The sequence below is a fragment of the Neofelis nebulosa genome, chromosome X (assembly GCF_028018385.1).
Source record: "Neofelis nebulosa isolate mNeoNeb1 chromosome X, mNeoNeb1.pri, whole genome shotgun sequence".
NCBI classification, from domain to species: Eukaryota; Metazoa; Chordata; class Mammalia; order Carnivora; family Felidae; genus Neofelis; species Neofelis nebulosa.
The window spans coordinates 70,384,928-70,406,432 of record NC_080800.1 but is presented as its reverse complement, the minus strand read 5'-3'; the positions used below and the strand labels follow the sequence as shown (position 1 = coordinate 70,406,432).

At 37.0% G+C, this 21,505-nt stretch overlaps 1 protein-coding gene across 3 annotated transcripts in view; it reads left to right on the top strand.

Annotated features, from left to right (window-relative positions):
• RPS6KA6 (ribosomal protein S6 kinase A6) overlaps nt 1-21,505 on the top strand; it is a 241,591-nt gene that overhangs the window by 84,023 nt on the left and 136,063 nt on the right. For all 3 annotated transcript variants that reach the window (XM_058712430.1, XM_058712431.1, XM_058712429.1), the window contains exon 3: nt 4,826-4,942. In XM_058712430.1, the coding sequence (XP_058568413.1) occupies nt 4,826-4,942 (117 nt within the window). The remainder of the gene's footprint in view (nt 1-4,825; nt 4,943-21,505) is intronic.

Genomic DNA, 21,505 nt, shown 5'->3' with positions numbered 1-21,505 from the left:
TAGCCAATAGAAAAAAGACAGTCTCTTTAACAAATGGTGCTGGGAAAACTGGACAGAAACATGGAGAAGAATGAAACTAGACCACTTTCTTACACCATTTACAAAAATAAACTCAAAAAGGATGAAGGACCTGAATGTGAGACAGGAAACCATCCAAACCCTAGAGGAGAAAGCAGGAAAAGACCTCTCTGACCTCAGCTGCAGCAATTTCTTACTTAACACATCCCCAAGGGCAAGGGGATTAAAAGCAAAAATGAGCTATTGGTACCTCTTGAAGATAAAAAGCTTCTGCACAGCAAAGTAAACAATCAACGAAACTAAAAAGCAACCAACGGAATGGGAAAAGATATTTGCAAATGACATATCGGACAAAGCTAGCATCCAAAATGTATAAAAAGCTCACCAAACTCCACACCTGAAAAATAAATAATCCAGTGAAGAAATGGGCAGAAAACATGAATAGACACTTCTATAAAGAAGACATCCAGATGGCCAACAGGCACATGAAAAGATGTTCAACGTCGCTCCTCATCAGGGAAAGACAAATCAAAACCACACTCAGATATCACCTCATGCCAGTCAGAGTGGCTAAAATGAACAAATCAGGAGACTATAGATGCTGGAGAGGATGTGGAGAAACGGGAACCCTCTTGCACAGTGGGAATGCAAACCGGTGCAGACGCTCTGTAAAACAGTGTGGAGGTTCCTCAAAAAATTAAAAATAGATCTACTCTTATGACCCAGCAATAGCACTGCTAGGAATTTACCCAAGGGAAACAGGATTGCTGATGCATAGGGTCACTTGTACCCCAATGTTTATACCAGCAGTTTTAACTATAGCCAAACTATGGAAAGAGCCTAAATGTCCATCACCTGATGAATGGATAAAGAAATTGTGGTTTATATACACAATGTAATACTACGTGGCAATGAGAAAGAATGAAATATGGCCCTTTGTAGCAACGTGGATGGAACTGGAGAGTGTTAAGTGAAATAAGTCAGAGAGAGAAAGACAGATACCATATGCTTGTGTGGATCCTGAGAAACTTAACAGAAGTCTATTGGGGGGAGGGGAAGGAAAAAAAAAGAGGTTATAGAGGGAGAGAGCCAAAGCATAAGAGACTATTAAAAACTGAGAACAAACTGAGGGTTGATGGGGAGTTGGAGGGAGGGGAGGTGCGTCATGGGTATTGAGGAGGGCACCTTTTGGGATGAGCACTGGGTGTTGTATGGAAACCAATTTGAGAATAAATTTCATATTAAAAAAATGAAAAAAAATTATTTTACTAGTGATTTTTATTAGCAGCTAGGGCATTGTAAGCTACTGTCTACTTAAAGGCAAGCTATCCATAATTTAGTAATATAATGCATCGTAGTTGTTTGCCTGGGGAGTTATATTTTTATTAGAGAAGACAGATGGCCAATTAGTAAGTTAATATCAGGATTTAAAAAAAATACAGATTCTGGTGTCATTATGCTCTTCATTTGTATTGAGTACCACACAGTGTAATAAAAGTACTGACCATGGGTAATCTGGAAAAATGTTTATTTATATTCCTCACACTCTAAGGAAAAATGCATATTTAATTAAATTTAGAAATAAAGACAGTTGTATTCAAAATGACATTATCCATTATCCAGAATGAATTTCCTGTTTGCCTATTTCCTTTAAGTTTTAAAAAAATAATTCTGGACACATATTTTTCTGTTTTTTTAAATGGTATTTAAAAATAATTTTGAGGCTTCTTACTAGGTAATTTATCTTTAAAATCTTTCTTTCTACAAGTGAGAATAAGCTGATGGTTGCCAGAAGGGAGGGGAGCTAACGGATGGGCAAAATGGGTGAGGTGGAGTCAGACATACAGGCTTTCAGTTACAGAATGAATAAGTCATGGGAATAAGAGCTACAGCATAGGGAATGGTACTATAATAGCTTTGTATGGTGACAGATGGTAGCTACACTTGCGGTGAACATAGAATATCATATAGAATAGTTGAATCCTACCTTGTATGCCTGAAACTAATGTAACATTGTGTGTCAACTATACTGAAAAAAATGTTTTTCTTCATGCCCTTGTTATGAAATTGGGTGGATTTCTTTGGATGTCTGCTCCCATAAAATCAAACAAATATTGTGCTAAGCATTAGGAATGCAGAGATGAGTGTGATTAATACCTGCATTCAGGCAGCTCATGGTCTAGTGGGAGAGAAAGACAAGGTGATGAGTTATTAGGACACAGTGTAACAATATTCTATGGTGACTATCCACTGGGAAAAGTGGTCTTTTCTAATATAGTAGCATTTTCATGTTGGAAGTTTTATGGGAGTGCTGCCAAAAATTGAAAGACATATTACATTTTAAAGGGATGGGCATATGTGGACTTTAATTAGAAGAGGCATTCAACAGACTCTTTCATTTGGAAGGCATTCTTAGGGTTGGTGAAACTAACTAGTATAGTTGTTTCCTTGGTAACAGTAATTAGAATAGAGTAGTTGCTTCCTAAATATGAACATTTTTAAAAACTAATGTCATCATGACCCATGTTTATAATGATGATTTTAAACAGGGCAGAAACTAAAGCGCTCAAGCATAAAACTGCTGTACTGTGTTCAATATGGAATTGAACTTGGTGCACCTGGATGGCTCAGTTTGTTAAGTGTCTGACTTTGGCTCAGGTCATGATCTCATGGCTTGTGAATTCGAGCCCCGTGTCAGGCTCTGTACTGACAATTTGGAGCCTGGAGCCTTGTTCGGATTCTGTGTCTCCCTCTCTCTCTGCTCCTCCCCCCCTCTTTATCTCAAAAATAAATAAACATTAAAAAGGTTAAAAAAAATCACAGACTTGTGGGAAACCTTAAAGACCCTTTTAACATAACATGTTTGTCATGTGAGAATACTGAAATAAAGTGGTTTGTGATTTGGCCAAGGCTGCTTAGCTTATACATGGCAGAGATAGGAACAAAACTTAGTCTACTGACTCTTCTACCAGTATTCTTTCATGTGGATAGAAATTCCAGTAAGTGTTTTTATTATATGCTTTGAAGACTAGTAGTACATTCATAGTATGTGGTGAAAACTCAGTTAACCATAATTTAAAAGTATACAATCTGATGATGTTGCTTTTGGTATACACATATTCTGTTACAAAGGTGCATACAGATATGCCGCACTTTAATCCAAAATGGTAGCTGCAAAGCATATGTATTTGCATTAAAAAGGGTTTTTCACTTTTTATTTTTTAAAAAATTTTTTTAACGTTTATTTATTTTTGAGACAGAGAGAGACAGAACATGAATGGGGGAGGGTCAGAGAGAGAGGGAGACACAGAATCTGAAACAGGCTCCAGGCTCTGAGCAATCAGCACAGAGCCCGACGCGGGGCTTGAACTCACAGACCACGAGATCATGACCTGAGCTGAAGTCAGATGCTTAACCGACTGAGCCACCCAGGCGCCCCGGTTTTTCACTTTTTAAAAAAGAAACCCCTTCAAAAGAAAAACACACTCTCATAGTTACTTAAGAGACTGCTGAAATAATATTTTAATGTGTAACAAATATCCATGGACATACATTCAGAGCTGATTCTTCATTTATGACTGAATACTCCTCCTACCTACCACTCTGGTGAGTTAATGTTTGACTACCTGTGTTATTTTAGCTACGGTGAAGTCTAGCTTACTTGGGATTATGTTCGTGCCTGTTTTGGCCACAGTCACTATTTATTAATTAATTAAAGCATGAATTGAGATGATTCTTGCCATCTAGACAAGAATTAATATAGTATTATGTAAATCTACCAAGATTTCTAGACATGGTGATTAACTGGTCATGTGAACTTAAACTCTGTGAATCTCAGGTTTTTTTCCACTATATAGTCAGAATGTTAGATACTATTTCCCAGCTCTTGTTATTTTGTGATATGTAATACATTTGACGTTTTTTCATCCTAGCTACTATGCTTCTCTAGGGACTAGAATTACACCTCATCTGAGTGTAATCTTCACAGCTGAATGGAGTCCTACAACAAAAAGCAGAAACACTCCCTGGGTACCTTCTTTTCTGCCTGACCAGGTGGTAGGAAATCTGGCTTATAATTTATATACAAAATTTCAATAACAAATATGGCCTGGAAACATTTGTTTGGGATTTAAGGTTTTGTTTGCCTATAGCCAGTTTTTCATTTCAATAATATGGCTAGTTGGACATTTAAGTATTTATATATCACTGACTACTTAAAAGGCTACAGTGGAATTCTATTTCAAAGAACTTTTGAAGCTCACATATTTTGTTTTGCCCTATAATTTACAAGGTTTTATCTATCTTTTTTTCTGAATCTACTTCATAAATCATACTCCAATGAGGGAGTATGATTTATTAAATAAAGGGAGTATTTTTATTAAATAGACTCCATGCCCAACATGGGGCTTGAATAAACCCTGAGATTGAGAGTCATATGCTTTACCAATATTATGATTTGGATGCTCAACCAACTGAGCCAGCCAGGCACCACTCCAGTGAGTTAGTTATTGATGTTTTTCTTGTGTCACTACCTAGTTGGAAGGGAAAGCTGAAACTGGGAAAGCTGAAACATAGATTTTATGTGCTTGTATTTACATGCAATTACTTAATAGGGGTGGTGAAGATGGTGGTGTATCTTTATGTGTTAGAAAACAGGGAAATGAATATACCAGTAGTCCATAAAACTCTGTGTTATATTGAAGGAGTTGGATATTCAGTTAATTTCTGGTGTGATTTCTGATTCTTAATGGAGCTAATGTTAAGATGTTGCAGCTGGATTTGAGTATTTTTGGATTTCTTTTTACAGGATGAAGGAATTGTTAAAGAAATCCCTATTACTCATCATGTTAAGGAAGGGTATGAGAAAGCAGATCCTGCACAGTTTGAGTTGCTCAAAGTTCTTGGTCAGGGATCCTTTGGAAAGGTAATAAATGTTTTATTCCACATTTTTTCCTCTTCTAAACATTTAGCAAATAAAAGGTACACATATAGAAAAATCTGAAAATATGCCATTTCTAAATTTGTCAAATGATACACACAAAGGTAATTCTGTAATTTTACTGCTTTTATTTCTACTTTTAATTCCATTTCTTTATACTTCTCTATAATAATGAATACTTTCCAGTACCTTTGGCTCACTGATTTCTTTTTTTCATGTATATTTATTTATTTTCAGAGAGAGAGAGAGAGAGAGAGAGAGAGAGAGAGAGCACTCACATGAGCAAGTTAAGGGCAGAGAGTGAGAGAGAGAGAGAATCCCACGTAGTCTCCACACTGTCAGAACAGCGCCTGATGGTGGGGATCCATCTCATGAACAGCAACGGCATAACCTGAGCCAAAATCAAGAATCAGATGTTTAGTTGACTGAGCTACCCAGGCACTCATCACTGATTTCTTTAGGACAAAATATAGCATGCTATTTATTAGCTGCCTAAATTAAAGTATTTTTTTAAAAAGTCTTCCTTTTTTCACTGTTCATATGCTTGCATGATTACAGCTTTCTTTCTCCTGATTATTTTATTTATATTCTGTAGTTCTGTCACAAAAGCCAGAATGTAGGTATTAATTCATATATGAATGCATGAATTCACCTATCATCTGTTAAAGTAGTATGTGTGTGAAGGACAAAAGGGATAGATACTGGGTGACATGTGGATGATGTGAAACCCTACATTTAAGGAGCTTAAATTTCAAGAGAAAGAGAAAAAATTGAGAAACGTTAACTCAGAAATTCATTATTAAAACTGTATATTAAGTGCTTAATGACATATAATTTTTCGAGGGTGTAGGTCTGGTTCTTGACTTTGTATAGCTAATATCTAAGTCATGAAAGTTACTGCACACACACAGACACATAGCCTTTAGGAAAACAGAAACAACAATTGAAGGGGAGAAAGATAAGGAGAAACTACTAATTTGAGTGTGGCTGAGATTTAGTTTTAAAGGGGAAAAGCAGGGCAACTGAGCAGTGATTATTATGATCTAAATCATTATGATTTAAATCATTTTAAAAGAAAGGTACACACCCACACACACACATAATTTAAATTAAAGTTAGTTAACATTAAGAGTAGTCTTGGCTTCAGGAGTAGAACCCAGTGATTCATCACTAACATATGACACTGAGTACTCATCCTGAAAAGTGCCCTTGTTAATGCCCATCACCTATTTAACCCAACCCCCATTCACATGCCCTCAAACAACTCTCAGTTTGTTCTTTATAGTTTAGAGTCTCTTATGGTTTGCCTCCCTCTCTGCTTTTTTTTTTTTATTTTCCCTTTTCTTCCCCTATGTTCATCTGTTGAGTTTCTCAAACTCCACATATGAGTGACATCATATGATATCTGTCTTTCTCTGACAGGCTTATTTCACTTAGCATAATACCCTCTAGTTCCATCCACATAGTTGCAAATGGCAAGATTTCATTCTTGTCATTGCCAAGTAGTATTCCATTGTGTGTGTGTGTGTGTGTGTGTGTGTGTGTACCAAATCTTTCTTAATCCAGTTATCAGTGGATGGACATTTTGGCTCTTTCCATAATTAGGCTATTGTTAATAGCACTGCCATAAATATTGTGGTGTATGTGCCCCTATGAATCAGCATTTTTGTATCCTTTGGATAAATTCCTAGTAGTCCAATAGCTGGGTTGAAGGGTAGTTCTATTTTTATTTTTTTTAATTAAAAAAGGAACCTCCATACTGTTTTCCCGAGTGGTTGCACCAGTTTGCATTCTCACCAACAGTGCAAAAGGGTTCCTTTTCTCCACATCCTCGCCAACATCTGTTGTTTCCTGAGTTGTTAATTTTAGCCATTCTGACAGGTGTGAAGTGGTATCTCATTGTGGTTTTGATTTCTATTTCCCTTATGAGTGACACTGAGCCTTTTTTCATGTGTCTGTTACCCATCTGGATTAAAGTGTCTATTCATACCTTTTGCCGATTACTTCACTAGATTGTTTTTTGTGTGTTGTTTGGTAAATTCTTTACAGATTTTGGATACTAACCCTTTATCTGATATGTCATTTGCAAATACCTTCTCCCATTCCATTAGTTGCCTTTTAGTTTTCTTGATTGTTTCCTTTGCTGTGCAGAAGGTTTTTATCTTGATGAGGTCCCAGTGGTTCATTTCTGTTGTTCTTTCTCTTGCCTCTGGAGATATATCATTAAGAAGTTGCTATGGCCTAGGTCAAAGAGGCTGTTGCCTGTTTTCTACTCTAGGATTTTGATGGTTTCCAGTCTCACATTTAGGTCTTTCATACATTTTGAATTTATTGAATGCATGTTGTAAGAAAGTATCTACGTTCATTATTCTGCATGTTGCTGTCCAGTTCTCCCTGTACCATTTGCTAGAAAATATCTTTTTTTTTCTGTTGGATAATCTTTCCTGTTTTGTCAAAGATTAGTTGGCCATATATTTGTGCTTCCATTCTGTATTCTCTATGCTATTCCATTGGTCTATGTGTTTCTTTTTGTGCCAATAGTATCCTGTCTTGATTATTACAGCTTTGCAATACAGGTTAAAGTCTGGATTTGTGATTCCTCCAACTTTGGTTTTCTTTTTTAAGATTACATTGGGTATTTGGGGTCCAGAATTATTTGTTCTAGTTCTGTGAAGAATTCTGGTGTTATTTTGATATGGATCGCATTGAATGTGTAGATTTCTTTAGGTAATATTGACATTGTAACAACATTTGTTCTTCCAATCCATGAACATGGAATGTTTTTCCATTTCTTTGTGCCTTCAGTTTCTTTCATAAGCTTTCTATAGTTTTCAGCATACAGATATTTTACCTCTTTGGTTAGGTTTATTCATAGGTATCTTATAGTTTTTGGTGCAATTGTAAATGGGATTGATTCCTTGATTTCTTTTTCTGTTGCTTCATTATTGGTGTATAGAAATGCAACTGATTTATGAACATTGATTTTATATGCTGTGACTTTGATCAATTCACGTATCAGCTCTAGGAGGTTTTTGGTGGAGTCTTTCTGGTTTTCCATGTAGAGTATCATGTCATCTGTGAAGAGTGAATATTTGACTTCTTCCTTGCTGATTTGGATGACTTTTAATTCTTTTTGTTGTATGATTGCTGAGGCTAGGACTTCCAACATTATGTCGAACAACAGTGGTGAGAGTACACATCCATGTTGTATTCCTGATCTAAGGGGAAAAGCTCTCAGTTTTTCCCCATTGAGGATGATATTAGCTGTGGGCCCTTCATATATTGCTTTTATGATGTTAAGGTGTGTTCCTTCTAACCCTACTTTCTTAAGCGGTTTTATCAATAAAGGATACTATATTTTGTCAAATGCTTTTTCTTCATCTATTGAAAAGATCATATGGTTCTTATCCTTTTTTTTTATTAATGTAGTGTATCACATTGATTGATTTGCAAATATAAAAACAGCCTGCACCCAGGAATAAGTCCCACGTGATCATGGTGAATAATTCTTTTAATGTAATGTTGAATTGGATTTGTTAGTATTTGTTGAGAAATTTTGCATCCAGTTTCATCATGGATATTGGCCTGTAATTGTCCCTCTCAGTGGGGTCTTTGTCTTGTTTTAGAATCAAGGTAATGCTGGCTTCATAGAATGACATTGGAGGCTTTCCTTCTTTTTCTATTTTTTTTGAGGGGGGAACATTTTGAGGAGTATAGGTATTAACCCTTCTTTAAATGTCTGATAGAATTCCCCTGGGAAGCCATCCGGCCCAAGACTCTTATTTGTTGTGAGGTTTTTGATAACTGATTCAATTTATTTGTTGGTTATGAGCCTGTTCAAATTTTCTATTTTTTCCTCTTTGAGTTTTGGAGGTATGTGAGTGTCTAGGAATTTGTACATTTCTTCCAGATTGTCCACTTTGTTGACATATAAGTTTTCCTAGTATTTTCTTATAATTGTTTTATTTTTGTGGTAGGTTATGATCTCTCCTCTTTCATTTGTGGTTTTATTTATTTGGGTCCTTTCTCTTTTCTTTTTGAGAAGTCTGGCTAGGAGCTTATCAATTTTATTTATTCTTTCAAAAAACCAGCTCCTAGTTTCATTGATCTGTTCTATTGGTTTTTTGGATTCTGTATCTTTTATTTCTGCTCTAATCTTTATTATTTATTTCCCTTCTTCTGCTGACTTTGGGCTTTATTCACTGTTCTTTTTCTAGGTCCTTTAGGTGTAAGGTTAGTTTATGTGTTTGGGACATTTCTTGCTCCTTGAGATAGGGCTAAATTGCAATGTATTTTACTCTTAGGACTGCACCCCAAAGGGTTTTAACTGTTGTGTTTTCATTTTCATTTGTTTCCATGTATTTTTTAAATTCTTCTTTAATTTCCTAATTAACCCATTCATTCTTTAGTAGGATGTTCTTTAACCTCCATGTGTTTGAGGGCTTTCCCATTTTTTTCTTGTGGTTGACTTCAAGTTTCACAGCGTTGTGATCTGACAGTATGCCTGGTATTACCTCAATCTTTTTGTACCTGTTGAGGGGTGATTTGTGACCCATTGTGGGATCTATTCTGGTAAATGTTTCATGTGCACTGAGAATAAGGTGTACTCTGCTGATTTAGGATGAAATGTTTTCAATATACCAGTTAAGTCCATCTAGCCCAGTGTGTCATTCAGAGTTGTTGTTTCTGTGTTAATATTCTGCTTAGATGATGTATACATTGTTGTAAGTGGAGTATTAAAATCTCTCACAATTATGGTATTATTATAAATAACTTTGATTTTGTTTATGATTACTTGATTTATATATTTTGGTGCTCTCTTTTTGTGGGCATAAATATTTATAATTATTAGCTCTTTTTGATGGGAAAAAACCCTTAATTATGATATAATGCCCTTATCAATCTCTTGTTACAATCTTTGGTTTAAAATCTAGTTCATCTGATATAAGTATGGCTACTGTGGCTTTCTTTGGATGTCCATTAGCATGACAAATTGTTCTCCATACTCTCACTTTCACTATGCAGGTGTCCTCAGGTCTAAAATGAGTCTCTTGCAGGCAGCATATAGATGGATCTTGTTTTTTTTAATCCATTCTGATACCCTACGTATTTTGATTGTAACATTTACTCCATTTACATTCAGAGTGATTATTGAAATATGATTTTAGTGCCATTGTGTTATCTGTAGATTTCATGTTTGTGGTGATGTTTTCCAGTTGTTTGTAGTCTTTGCTGCTTTCCACTCAGAAAGAATCCCCCTTAGAATCTCTTACAGGGCTGATTTAGTGTTCAGAAACTCCTTTAGTTTTTGTTTCTCCTTTATCTCTCCTTTCTGAATGACAGCCTTGATGGATAAAGGATTCTTGGCTGCATTTTTTTTTCCTATTCAGCACATTGAACATTTCCTAGCACTTCCTTCTGGCCTGTCAAGTTTCAGTGGACAGGTCTGCTAATAATCTTGTGTGTCTACCCTTGTAGGTTAATGACCTTTTGTCCCTAGCTGCTTCCAGAATTCTCTTAATCTTTGTATTTTGCAAGTCTTGCTCTGACATGTTGTGATGTGGACCTCTTTTGAGGGGTGTTCTCTGTGCTTCTTGGACTTTGATGCCTATTCCTTCCCGAGATTGGGAAAGTTCTCAGCTATAATTTGTTCAAATAAACGTTCCACCCTTTTTTCTCGCTCTCTTCTTCTGTGACTCCTATCATATGGATATTGTTTCATTTCATGGAATCACTTAGTTCTCTAATTCTCCCCTCCTGTTCTCACAATTTCCTTTCCTTCTTTTTTTAAGCTTTGTTATTTTCCATAATGGTTTCTTCTATTTCTCATAATCCCTCCTCTGCTTCTTCAATCCTTGGTGTCACTGCATCTAGTTTATTTTGCATCTTAGCTGTAGCATTTTTTAATTCATCCAGACTAGTTCTTAGATCTTTGATCTCTGCAGGAAGGATTTCTCTGATGTGTTCTGTGCTTTTGTTCAAGCCTAGCTGTATTAGTCTTATCACTGTTATTCTAATTTTTTTCAGATATATTATTTATATTTCTTTTGAGCAATTATTTGGCTGTGATTTCTTCTTGACTTTTCTTTGGGAGAATTCCTCTCTCTTGTCATTTTGGCTGAACTTCTGTTTTAAAAGTTTGTTATGTTTCCTTCGCTTCAGAGTGCTATTATATTCCAAAAGGGTCATACACTCTCCAGGGCCTCACACTCCAGGAAGTGTTTCTGGTATATGTTGCATGTATTCTGCTCTGGTGTTTTGGCTGCTCTGTCCCACTGGTTAGTTCTGTGCAGAGCTTTTCCTCTCTTGCTATGGTGAAGTGTTTGGACCTTTCACTAGGTATGCTTTGATTGGTTTGTTGTAGTAACCCTGGAAAAAAAATGAGGGGAAGCCTGATCCCATAAAAGGAGAAAAAGGAAAGGGGAGACAAGAAAACCAAACAGAGAATCAATAAACTATAAGCTAATTCCAGAGAAAGAGAAAGGAAAATAAAAAAGAATAAAGAGAAAAGGTGGAAAAAGGATAGAATAAAAATGCTTGATTAAAAAATATACATATAAAAAATAATAATGACAAAAAACAAATCAGAAACTATTAGCCTTATTCCATTAGAAAAAAAGAAGGAGGAAAGAAAAAGAAAAGGAGTTGTCCTTTGGTGCCTGGGGTCGGTGGCTGTGCTGGTCTGGAGGAGAGTCTTACAGCATCGTGTCAGTCAGCCTTGCTCCAGTAAATAAGCTGTTGCCAGGCACAGAGGAGCAGGGTTTAGTGTAAGCTTGTCCCTCCTCCACTGGGGGTTTCTGTGCCATTCTCTGATGTACCACCATGTTGTTGTTGGAGCAAAAAATGGCATCACCCCAATCTCTTCTCCCCGGACTTGGATGAGTCTGGTCTTCAGGCAGTCTTCACAGAATAGCAATGGTGGTTAGCTTGTCCTGCTCCACATTTGTCCCACACCTTCTTCTTGGACCCGTGACTGGGGTTCAAAACCCCATGTCTTAAAGAACCTGGCACTGCTTCAATCTACTTCTCTGCTCTGAAGTGGAGCCTCTCTACCCTGCTGATGAAAGGCCTGTGGCTGGTACCTGTAGGTTCTTTTGTCTTGGGGGCAATAAGCCTTCTTCCCAAAGTACTCCAGGAAGGGAACTGTTCTCTTCCAGTGTCCCTGGAGTTCGCTACACCACTCTGCACTCCTAGACCAGCTCCCTCCTCCCCAGGAAGTGCGCCATAGCTCCGATCCAGAGAAAGATCCAGAGAATATCATGGATGTCAAAGCCTCAGAGTTTCAGCTCCCAAGGCTGTTTGCAAAAGTCTGTGGTCCAGAGAGGTTTTGCTATTGTGCTAACTCAATGCCGCACTTTCACAACCCCTCTCTCTCTCCCTTTTGCCCCTCCACAGAAGGGGTTCCCTCTCCTCTGTAGCTCCATCATTTTATCTCCCCCAACAAACATACATGCACCTCAATCCTGTCAAGTTGTCTACCTCCAGCTGTGGAGATCCTTCCACTGCTCTGTGCATCTATTTCCTGGTGATCAATACAACCGTGTTTGAAGAATGAGGAAAATCCAGATCCCCGTACTTCTCTAACATCTTAACTCCCTTCTTCAAAAGAAAGATATTTTTGAATACCCAGTGTGTGCAGAATATTTGTAAAAGCTGTATTAGTGAATATAAACTTGACATTAATTTTCTTAAAGTAACCTGTTATTTATGTGGTATAGAATGTAACATATAAAATAAAGAAAAGCATTTTCAGGACACACACACACACACACACACACAAAACTAAGGCAGGTTATGGTTTGGCAGTAAATTGGCAAGGGAGGCATATGAAGATAAGGAGATATGACTTGAATAGTTGTGCTGAGAAGAGTAAAATTAGAAGGAGCTTTTAATATATATTGTATGTGGGGTGTGCTTATAGAACTGACCTGTGGAGTAGGTATGTGCATTCTGCACACTGTAAAAAAAAATTTTAATGTTTATTTGTTTTTGAGAGAGATAGAGATAGAGAGAGAGAGAGTGAGTGGGGGAGGGTCAAAGAGAGGGGGAGACACAGAATCTGAAACAGGCTCCAGGCTCTGAGCTTTCAGCACAGAGCCTAACATGGGGCTCAAACTCACGAACTATGAGATCATGAACTGAGGTGACGTCAAATTCTCAACTGACTGAACCACCCAGGCACCCTTGCAGACCTTTAGCTTTTAAACTTTCTGAAAGTACAATATTCTCTTAAATATTTTGCATTTTATGATGTTAATTTTAGAAGAACAGAGATGAAGTTCTTTTATATCCCAAATGTATAAATGCTTAAATATTGACTTGAATAAAATCTCAATAGGCAAACCTTTCAAGCCATTAAAAGTCATTTGTTTTTTTCATTTCAGGTATATATTAATTCATATGTATATTTATTTATATCCAGCTTTTCTCCAGAAAGAATTTAAGGTTTTCAGAGATGAATACCAAGTAAAAAAAAAATTAAAAAATAAGTGGAGAGGAAAATGGAAGCAGAAAAATTAGAGCAGGAAAGAATAGATGAAGCCAGAGATACATTCTTGTTGTTTACAAATGCATGGCATAATGGCCTATATCTTCCAGAACTGGGACAAAATGAAGACTTAAAATTTTTGGTAGCCATTATAAAGAAGTTGATATCTTTTATTGCATGATTATTGACAGTATCTTTAAGGTTGTAAAAATATCTAACAGACCAAAAAAAAATTTTTCCCCATGGGGCTCCATAGAAGAATACAGTTTAACATAATGAAATGTCTTCAGTAATATCTCCACATTATATAAAGCAACATGTAGACAAGTTTTTAATGCAGTCCTTAAATTCAGGGAATACTCAGTTTTGTGTAGGAACTTTAGTTTAACAAGCATATCATAGAAGCCTTTTTAAAATTTGTAATACTGAATTACAGAATAGTGATCTTTATGCAGTTCATCAAACAAATATTAAATTTTTTTCAACGTTTTTTTAATTTATTTTTGGGACAGAGAGAGACAGAGCATGAACGGGGGAGGGGCAGAGAGAGAGGGAGACACAGAATCGGAAACAGGCTCCAGGCTCCGAGCCATCAGCCCAGAGCCTGACGCGGGGCTCGAACTCACGGACCGTGAGATCGTGACCTGGCTGAAGTCGGACGCTTAACTGACTGCGCCACCCAGGCGCCCCAAGCAAATATTAAAGAGGTAGCTTAATTTTTTTTTCTTCCTAGTATTTGAACCTACTTGTTTGTCAGGAATACATCATTTGCATGGGCATTGTTTGGGTGTGACTTGTTATAGGCTGAACCTATGCAGGAATTTGACCAAGGCTGTGAATCAGAGAAGTGTAGGAGCAATTCTAAGAAACTTTGGGCTGCAGTCTTATATACTTGCCTGCAAAAGTTCCATTGTTAAAATGCAATAAATGGAATTTTAGCCTATACAAAGTCTTGCAAGATTAGATATCTTTATAGTATATTTAATGGGGAAAATCACTACTAAAGACATGTGTAAAATTGTATTTTAAAGAAGCTTGCATTATCATCATGAAATATGCATATAAAAATTCTGTACTAAACACACCAAGTATAATGCTATTAATGATTACTAATGAAAGATTGAAATGTAGTATACCAAACAAGTTACATGGATTATTTTAAAACACAATCAAATACAATACATGAAAACATGATCACAATTGTCAGACTAGCTTTCCTTGTATTTCACATGCCAAGTAATATTTATACAAAGCATACATTTTAACATTCATGGATTATATAGGATTTTAAAATGAATTTTTGAAAATATTAAACCCTTGCCCTCTTGAGTAATTATCAAGAGATAGTTTTAAAAATATATCTTTATATCTTAAAATCCCTTGCAGTTTGTTTTTGTCTTCAGTCAGTGTCAGTGTCAAGATTCACTTCAACAAATATTTATTGAGTACTTTTTAAAATTTTTACTTATTTATTTATTTATTTATTTATTTTGAAAGAGAGAAACAACATGAACAGGGGAGGGGCAGAGAGAGAAGGAGAGAGATTCCCAAGCAGGGTCCACACTGTCAGTGCAGATGCTTATGTGGGGCTTGATCCCACAAATTGTGAGATAATGACCGGAGCTGAAATCAATAGTTGGACACTCAACGGAATGAACCACCCAGGTTCCCCCTTACTGAGTACTTATTCATGTAAAATATAAAAGTCCATATGACCTACAGGGATATATTGGAGTAGTTCACTCACTCATTTCTTTAACGAACTGTTTCCAAGAATTGTATCAGTGTGGCTGAAAAGAAACCTCTTTGATGAGGATAGATAGGTTTTTAGATACAGTAGTTTGAAGATATGCGACTTCTTTTGTAGTTGATCATGGGAAGAGAACAGAGTGAGATGATATTTTCTTATGCTAGTTAAGTCCACCCATAAGATAAGAAAAGATCAAATCAGGTGATGAACAAATAAACAATTATTTCTGTAGACTATAAATAGTGGCTTCTATTAGATGACATAGTAGGATATTAGTGAGCTTTAGAAGAGCTAGATAAAAAGTGGCTGCTTTGTGCAGATGTCTTCCAGAAAGTCTGGACCATTTTTTTTCTTGCTTGCTTGCTTCTTTTTGCCCTCTACATTCCATTTTTTCAACACTACTAAGTGTTGTGTTTTGGAACAGTGGCCCTCAATGTATGGTCTGTCTAATAAGATGCTTTCAGGGAATCCTCAAGGTCGAAACTATTTTATAATAATACTAAGATACTATTTATAAAACTTCTGGCGTCTTGGCACAATCAAGGCAGTGATTACAAATTTTGTCAGTAGTCATTGTATTCTTCACTGCTACACACTTTGCAGTTTAAAAAATGCAAATGTTACCTCAGAATGTCCTTGATGAAGTGTTAAGAGTGATTAAATTTATTTAATCCCAACCCTTGAGTATAGTTCTTTTTAATATTGTGTGATGAAATGAGAAGTACACATAAAGCACTTCAGCTGTATACCAGAAGTTTCATACCATCAAGACAAAGCACTTGTGTGATTTTTTGAGTTGTAAGCTGAACTAGCCACTTTTTCCATAGAACATCATTTTTATTTGAAAGAATGATTGACAAACTATGGTTACTAAACTTGTGTTATTTGGTAGATGTTTCCTCAAAAATGAATGGGAGTGGTCCTGCTATTTAATGTAAAACAACTGACAATATTTTTGTCAATGATGAAATTTGAGCTTTGAAGCAAAAATTTAGTTTTGGAAAAATTTTTATTTGCCACTGTGAACTTGACACCTTAATGCTAAACTTTTCTGATGAGATTACTGCTGTTCATATGTAGATCTACATAATTCAGTGAAGCAGTACTTTTGAGATGACCAATATGTTATGTTATCAAATCAGACGTGAGTACAAACACTTTCAAAATGTAAGGTAGACAAATGGATTATTACATAACAGAATTCGGACAATTAATGGATATGATTTCAGATTCTCCATTATAACTAACCTTTAAGAAACTGCCACTTTTTAAGTTCTTGTGTCATATCAAAGAAGAATCAGCACAATTATGTAAAACAGCTATTAAAATACTCTTCTTTTCTATATACATATATGTGTGAGACCTGATTTTCTTTCTCTGCCTCAAGCAAAACAACTTAATTGCAACAGACTGAATGCAGAGCAGATATAAGTATCCAACTCTCTTTTTGTTAGGTCAGATGTTAGAGATTCACAAAAAAAAATGATCAATGTCACTCTTCACATTTTTTTGCTTTGGAAAACATAGTTATTTATTTTTTATTTTTTTTTTATTTTTTATTTTTTAATATATGAAATTTACTGTCACATTGGTTTCCATACAACACCCAGTGCTCATCCCAAAAGGTGCCCTCCTCAATACCCATCACCCACCCTGCCCTCCCTCCCACCCCCCATCAACCCTCAGTTTGTTCTCAGTTTTTAAGAGTCTCTTATGCTTTGGCTCTCTCCCACTCTAACCTCTTTTTTTTTTTTCTCCTTCCCCTCCCCAATGGGTTTCTGTTACGTTTCTCAGGATCCACATAAGAGTAGAACCATATGGTATCTGTCTTTCTCTGTATGGCTTATTTCACTTAGCATCACACTCTCCAGTTCCATCCACGTTGCTACAAAAGGCCATATTTCATTTTTTCTCATTGCCACGTAGTATTTCATTGTGTATATAAACCACAATTTCTTTATCCATTCATCAGTTGATGGACATTTAGGCTCTTTCCATAATTTGGCGATTGTTGAGAGTGCTGCTATAAACATTGGGGTACAAGTGCCCCTATGCATCAGTACTCCTGTATCCCTTGGGTAAATTCCTAGCAGTGCTATTGCTGGGTCATAGGGTAAGTCTATTTTTAATTTTCTGAGGAACCTCCACACTGCTTTCCAGAGCGGCTGCACCAATTTGAATTCCCACCAACAGTGCAAGAGGGTTCCCATTTCTCCACATCCTCTCCAGCATCTATAGTCTCCTGATTTCTTCATTTTGACCACTCTGACTGGCGTGAGGTGGTATCTGAGTGTGGTTTTGATTTGTATTTCCCTGATAAGGAGCGACGTTGAACATCTTTTCATGTGCCTGTTGGCCATCCGGATGTCTTCTTTAGAGAAGTGTCTATTCATGTTTTCTGCCCATTTCTTCACTGGGTTATTTGCTTTTCGGGTGTGGAGTTTGATGAGCTCTTTATAGATTTTGGATACTAGCCCTTTGTCCGATGTGTCATTTGCAAATATCTTTTCCCATTCCGTTGGTTGCCTTTCAGTTTTGTTGGTTGTTTCCTTTGCTGTGCAGAAGCTTTTTATCTTCATAAGGTCCCAGTAATTCACTTTTGCTTTCAATTCCCTTGCCTTTGGGGATGTGCCGAGTAAGAGATTGCTACGGCTGAGGTCAGAGAGGTCTTTTCCTGCTTTCTCCTCTAAGGTTTTGATGGTTTCCTGTCTCACATTCAGGTCCTTTATCCATTTTGAGTTTATTTTTGTGAATGGTGTGAGAACGTGGTCTAGTTTCAACCTTCTGCATGTTGCTGTCCAGGTGTCCCAGGACCATTTGTGAAAGAGACTGTCTTTTTTCCATTGGATGTTCTTTCCTGCTTTGTCAAAGATGAGTTGGCCATACGTTTGTGGGTCTAGTTCTGGGGTTTCTATTCTATTCCATTGGTCTATGTGTCTGTTTTTATGCCAATACCATGCTGTCTTGATGATGACAGCTTTGTAGTAGAGGCTAAAGTCTGGGATTGTGATGCCTCCTGCTTTGGTCTTCTTCTTCAAAATTACTTTGGCTATTCGGGGCCTTTTGTGGTTCCATATGAATTTTAGGATTGCTTGTTCTAGTTTCGAGAAGAATGCTGGTGCAATTTTGATTGGGATTGCATTGAATGTGTAGATAGCTTTGGGTAGGATTGACATTTTGACAATATTTATTCTTCCAATCCATGAGCAGGGAATGCCTTTCCATTTCTTTATATCTTCTTCAATTACCTGCATAAGCTTTCTATAGTTTTCAGCATACAGATTTTTACATCTTTGGTTAGGTTTATTCCTAGGAATGTTATGCTTCTTGGTGCAATTGTGAATGGGATCAGTTTCTTTATTTGTCTTTCTGTTGCTTCATTGTTAGTGTATAAGAATGCAACTGATTTCTGTATATTGATTTTGTATCCTGCAACTTTGCTGAATTCATGTATCAGTTCTAGCAGACTTTTGGTGGAGTCTATCGGATTTTCCATGTATAATATCATGTCATCCGCAAAAAGCGAAAGCTTGACTTCATCTTTGCCAATTTTGATGCCTTTGATTTCCTTTTGTTGTCTGATTGCTGATGCTAGAACTTCCAGCACTATATTAAACAACAGCGGTGAGAGTGGGCATCCCTGTCGTGTTCCTGATCTCAGGGAAAAAGCTCTCAGTTTTTCCCCGTTGAGGATGATGTTAGCTGTGGGCTTTTCATAAATGGCTTTTAAACGTTTTTTTTTTTTTTTTTTTTTTTAAATTTATTTTTTGGGGACAGAGAGAGACAGAGCATGAACGGGGAGGCGCAGAGAGAGAGAGGGACACACAGAATCGGAAACAGGCTCCAGGCTCCGAGCCATCAGCCCAGAGCCCGACGCGGGGCTCGAACTCACGGACCGCGAGATCGTGACCTGGCTGAAGTCGGACGCTTAACCGACTGCGCCACCCAGGCGCCCCTCATAAATGGCTTTTATGATCTTTAAGTATGTTCCTTCTATCCCGACTTTCTCAAGGGTTTTTATTAAGAAAGGGTGCTGGATTTTGTCAAAGGCCTTTTCTGCATCGATTGACAGGATCATATGGTTCTTCTCTTTTTTTTTTTGTTAATGTGATGTATCACGTTGATCGATTTGTGAATGTTGAACCAGCCCTGCATCCCAGGAATGAATCCCACTTGACCATGGTGAATAATTCTTTTTATATGCTGTTGAATTCGATTTGCTAGTATCTTATTGAGAATTTTTGCATCCATATTCATCAGAGATATTGGCCTGTAGTTCTCTTTTTTTACTGGGTGTCTGTCTGGTTTAGGAATCAAAGTAATACTGGCTTCCTAGAATGAGTCTGGAAGTTTTCCTTCCCTTTCTATTTCTTGGAATAGCTTGAGAAGGATAGGTATGATCTCTGCTTTAAACGTCTGGTAGAACTCCCCTGGGAAGCCATCTGGTCCTGGACTCTTATTTGTTGGGAGATTTTTGATAACCGATTCAATTTCTTCGCTGGTTATGGGTCTGTTCAAGCTTTCTATTTCCTCCTGATTGAGTTTTGGAAGAGTGTGGGGGTTTAGGAATTTGTCCATTCCTTCCAGGTTGTCCAATTTGTTGGCATATAATTTTTCATAGTATTCCCTGATAATTGTTTGTATCTCTGAGGGATTGGTTGTAATAATTCCATTTTCATTCATGATTTTATCCATTTGGGTCATCTCCCTTTTCTTTTTGAGAAGCCTGGCTAGAGGTTTGTCAATTTTGTTTATTTTTTCAAAAAACCAACTCTTGGTTTCGTTGATCTGCTCTATAGTTTTTTTAGATTCTATATTGTTTATTTCTGCTCTGATCTTTATGATTTCTCTTCTTCTGCTGGGTTTAGGCTGCCTTTGCTGTTCTGCTTCTATTTCCTTTAGGTGTGCTGTTAGATTTTGCATTTGGGATTTTTCTTGTTTCTTGAGATAGGCCTGGATTGCAATGTATTTTCCTCTCAGGACTGCCTTCGCTGCATCCCAAAGCGTTTGGATTGTTGTATTTTCATTTTCGTTTGTTTCCATATATTTTTTAATTTCTTCTCTAATTGCCTGGTTGACCCACTCATTCGTTAGTAAGGTGTTCTTTAACCTCCATGCTTTTGGAGGTTTTCCAGACTTTTTCCTGTGGTTGATTTCAAGCTTCATAGCATTGTGGTCTGAAAGTATGCATGGTATAATTTCAATTCTTGTAAACTTATGAAGGGCTGTTTTGTGACCCAGTATATGATCTATCTTGGAGAATGTTCCATGTGCACTCGAGAAGAAAGTATATTCTGTTGCTTTGGGATGCAGAGTTCTAAATATATCTGTCAAGTCCATCTGATCCAATGTATCATTCAGGGCCCTTGTTTCTTTATTGACTGTGTGTCTATATGATCTATCCATTTCTGTAAGTGGGGTGTTAAAGTCCCCTGCAATGACCACATTCTTGTCAATAAGGTTGCTTATGTGTGTGAGTAATTATTTTATATATCTGGTGGCTCCGGTATTTGGCGCATAGACATTTATAATTGTTAGCTCTTCCTGATGGATAGACCCTGTAATTATTATATAATGCCCTTCTTCATCTCTTGTTACAGCCTTTAATTTAAAGTCTAGTTTGTCTGATAGAAGTATGGCTACTCCAGCTTTCTTTTGGCTTCCAGTAGCATGATAAATAGTTCTCCATCCCCTCACTCTCAATCTAAAGGTGTCCTCAGATCTAAGATGAGTCTCTTGTAGACAGCAAATAGATGGGTCTTGTTTTTTTATCCATTCTGATACCCTATGTCTTTTGGGTGGCGCATTTAATCCATTTACATTCAGTGTTATTATCGAAAGATACTGGTTTAGAGTCATTGTGATGTCTGTATGTTTTATGCTTGTAGTGATGTCTCTGGTACTTTTTCTCACAGGATCCCCCTTAGGATCTCTTGTAGGGCTGGTTTTGTGGTGACAAATTCCTTCAGTATTTGTTTGTTTGGGAAGACCTTTATCTCTCCTTCTATTCTAAATGACAGACTTGCTGGATAAAGGATTCTTGGCTGCATATTTTTTCTGTTTAGCACACTGAAGATATCGTGCCAAGCCTTTCTGGCCTGCCAAGTTTCAAAGGAGAGATCAGTCACGAGTCTTATAGGTCTCCCTTTATATGTGAGGGCACGTTTATCCCTTGCTGCTTTCAGAATTTTCTCTTTATCCTTGTATTTTGCCAGTTTCACTATGATATGTCGTGCAGAAGATTGATTCAAGTTACGTCTGAAGGCAGTTCTCTGTGCCTGTTGGATTTCAATGCCTTTTTCCTTCCCCA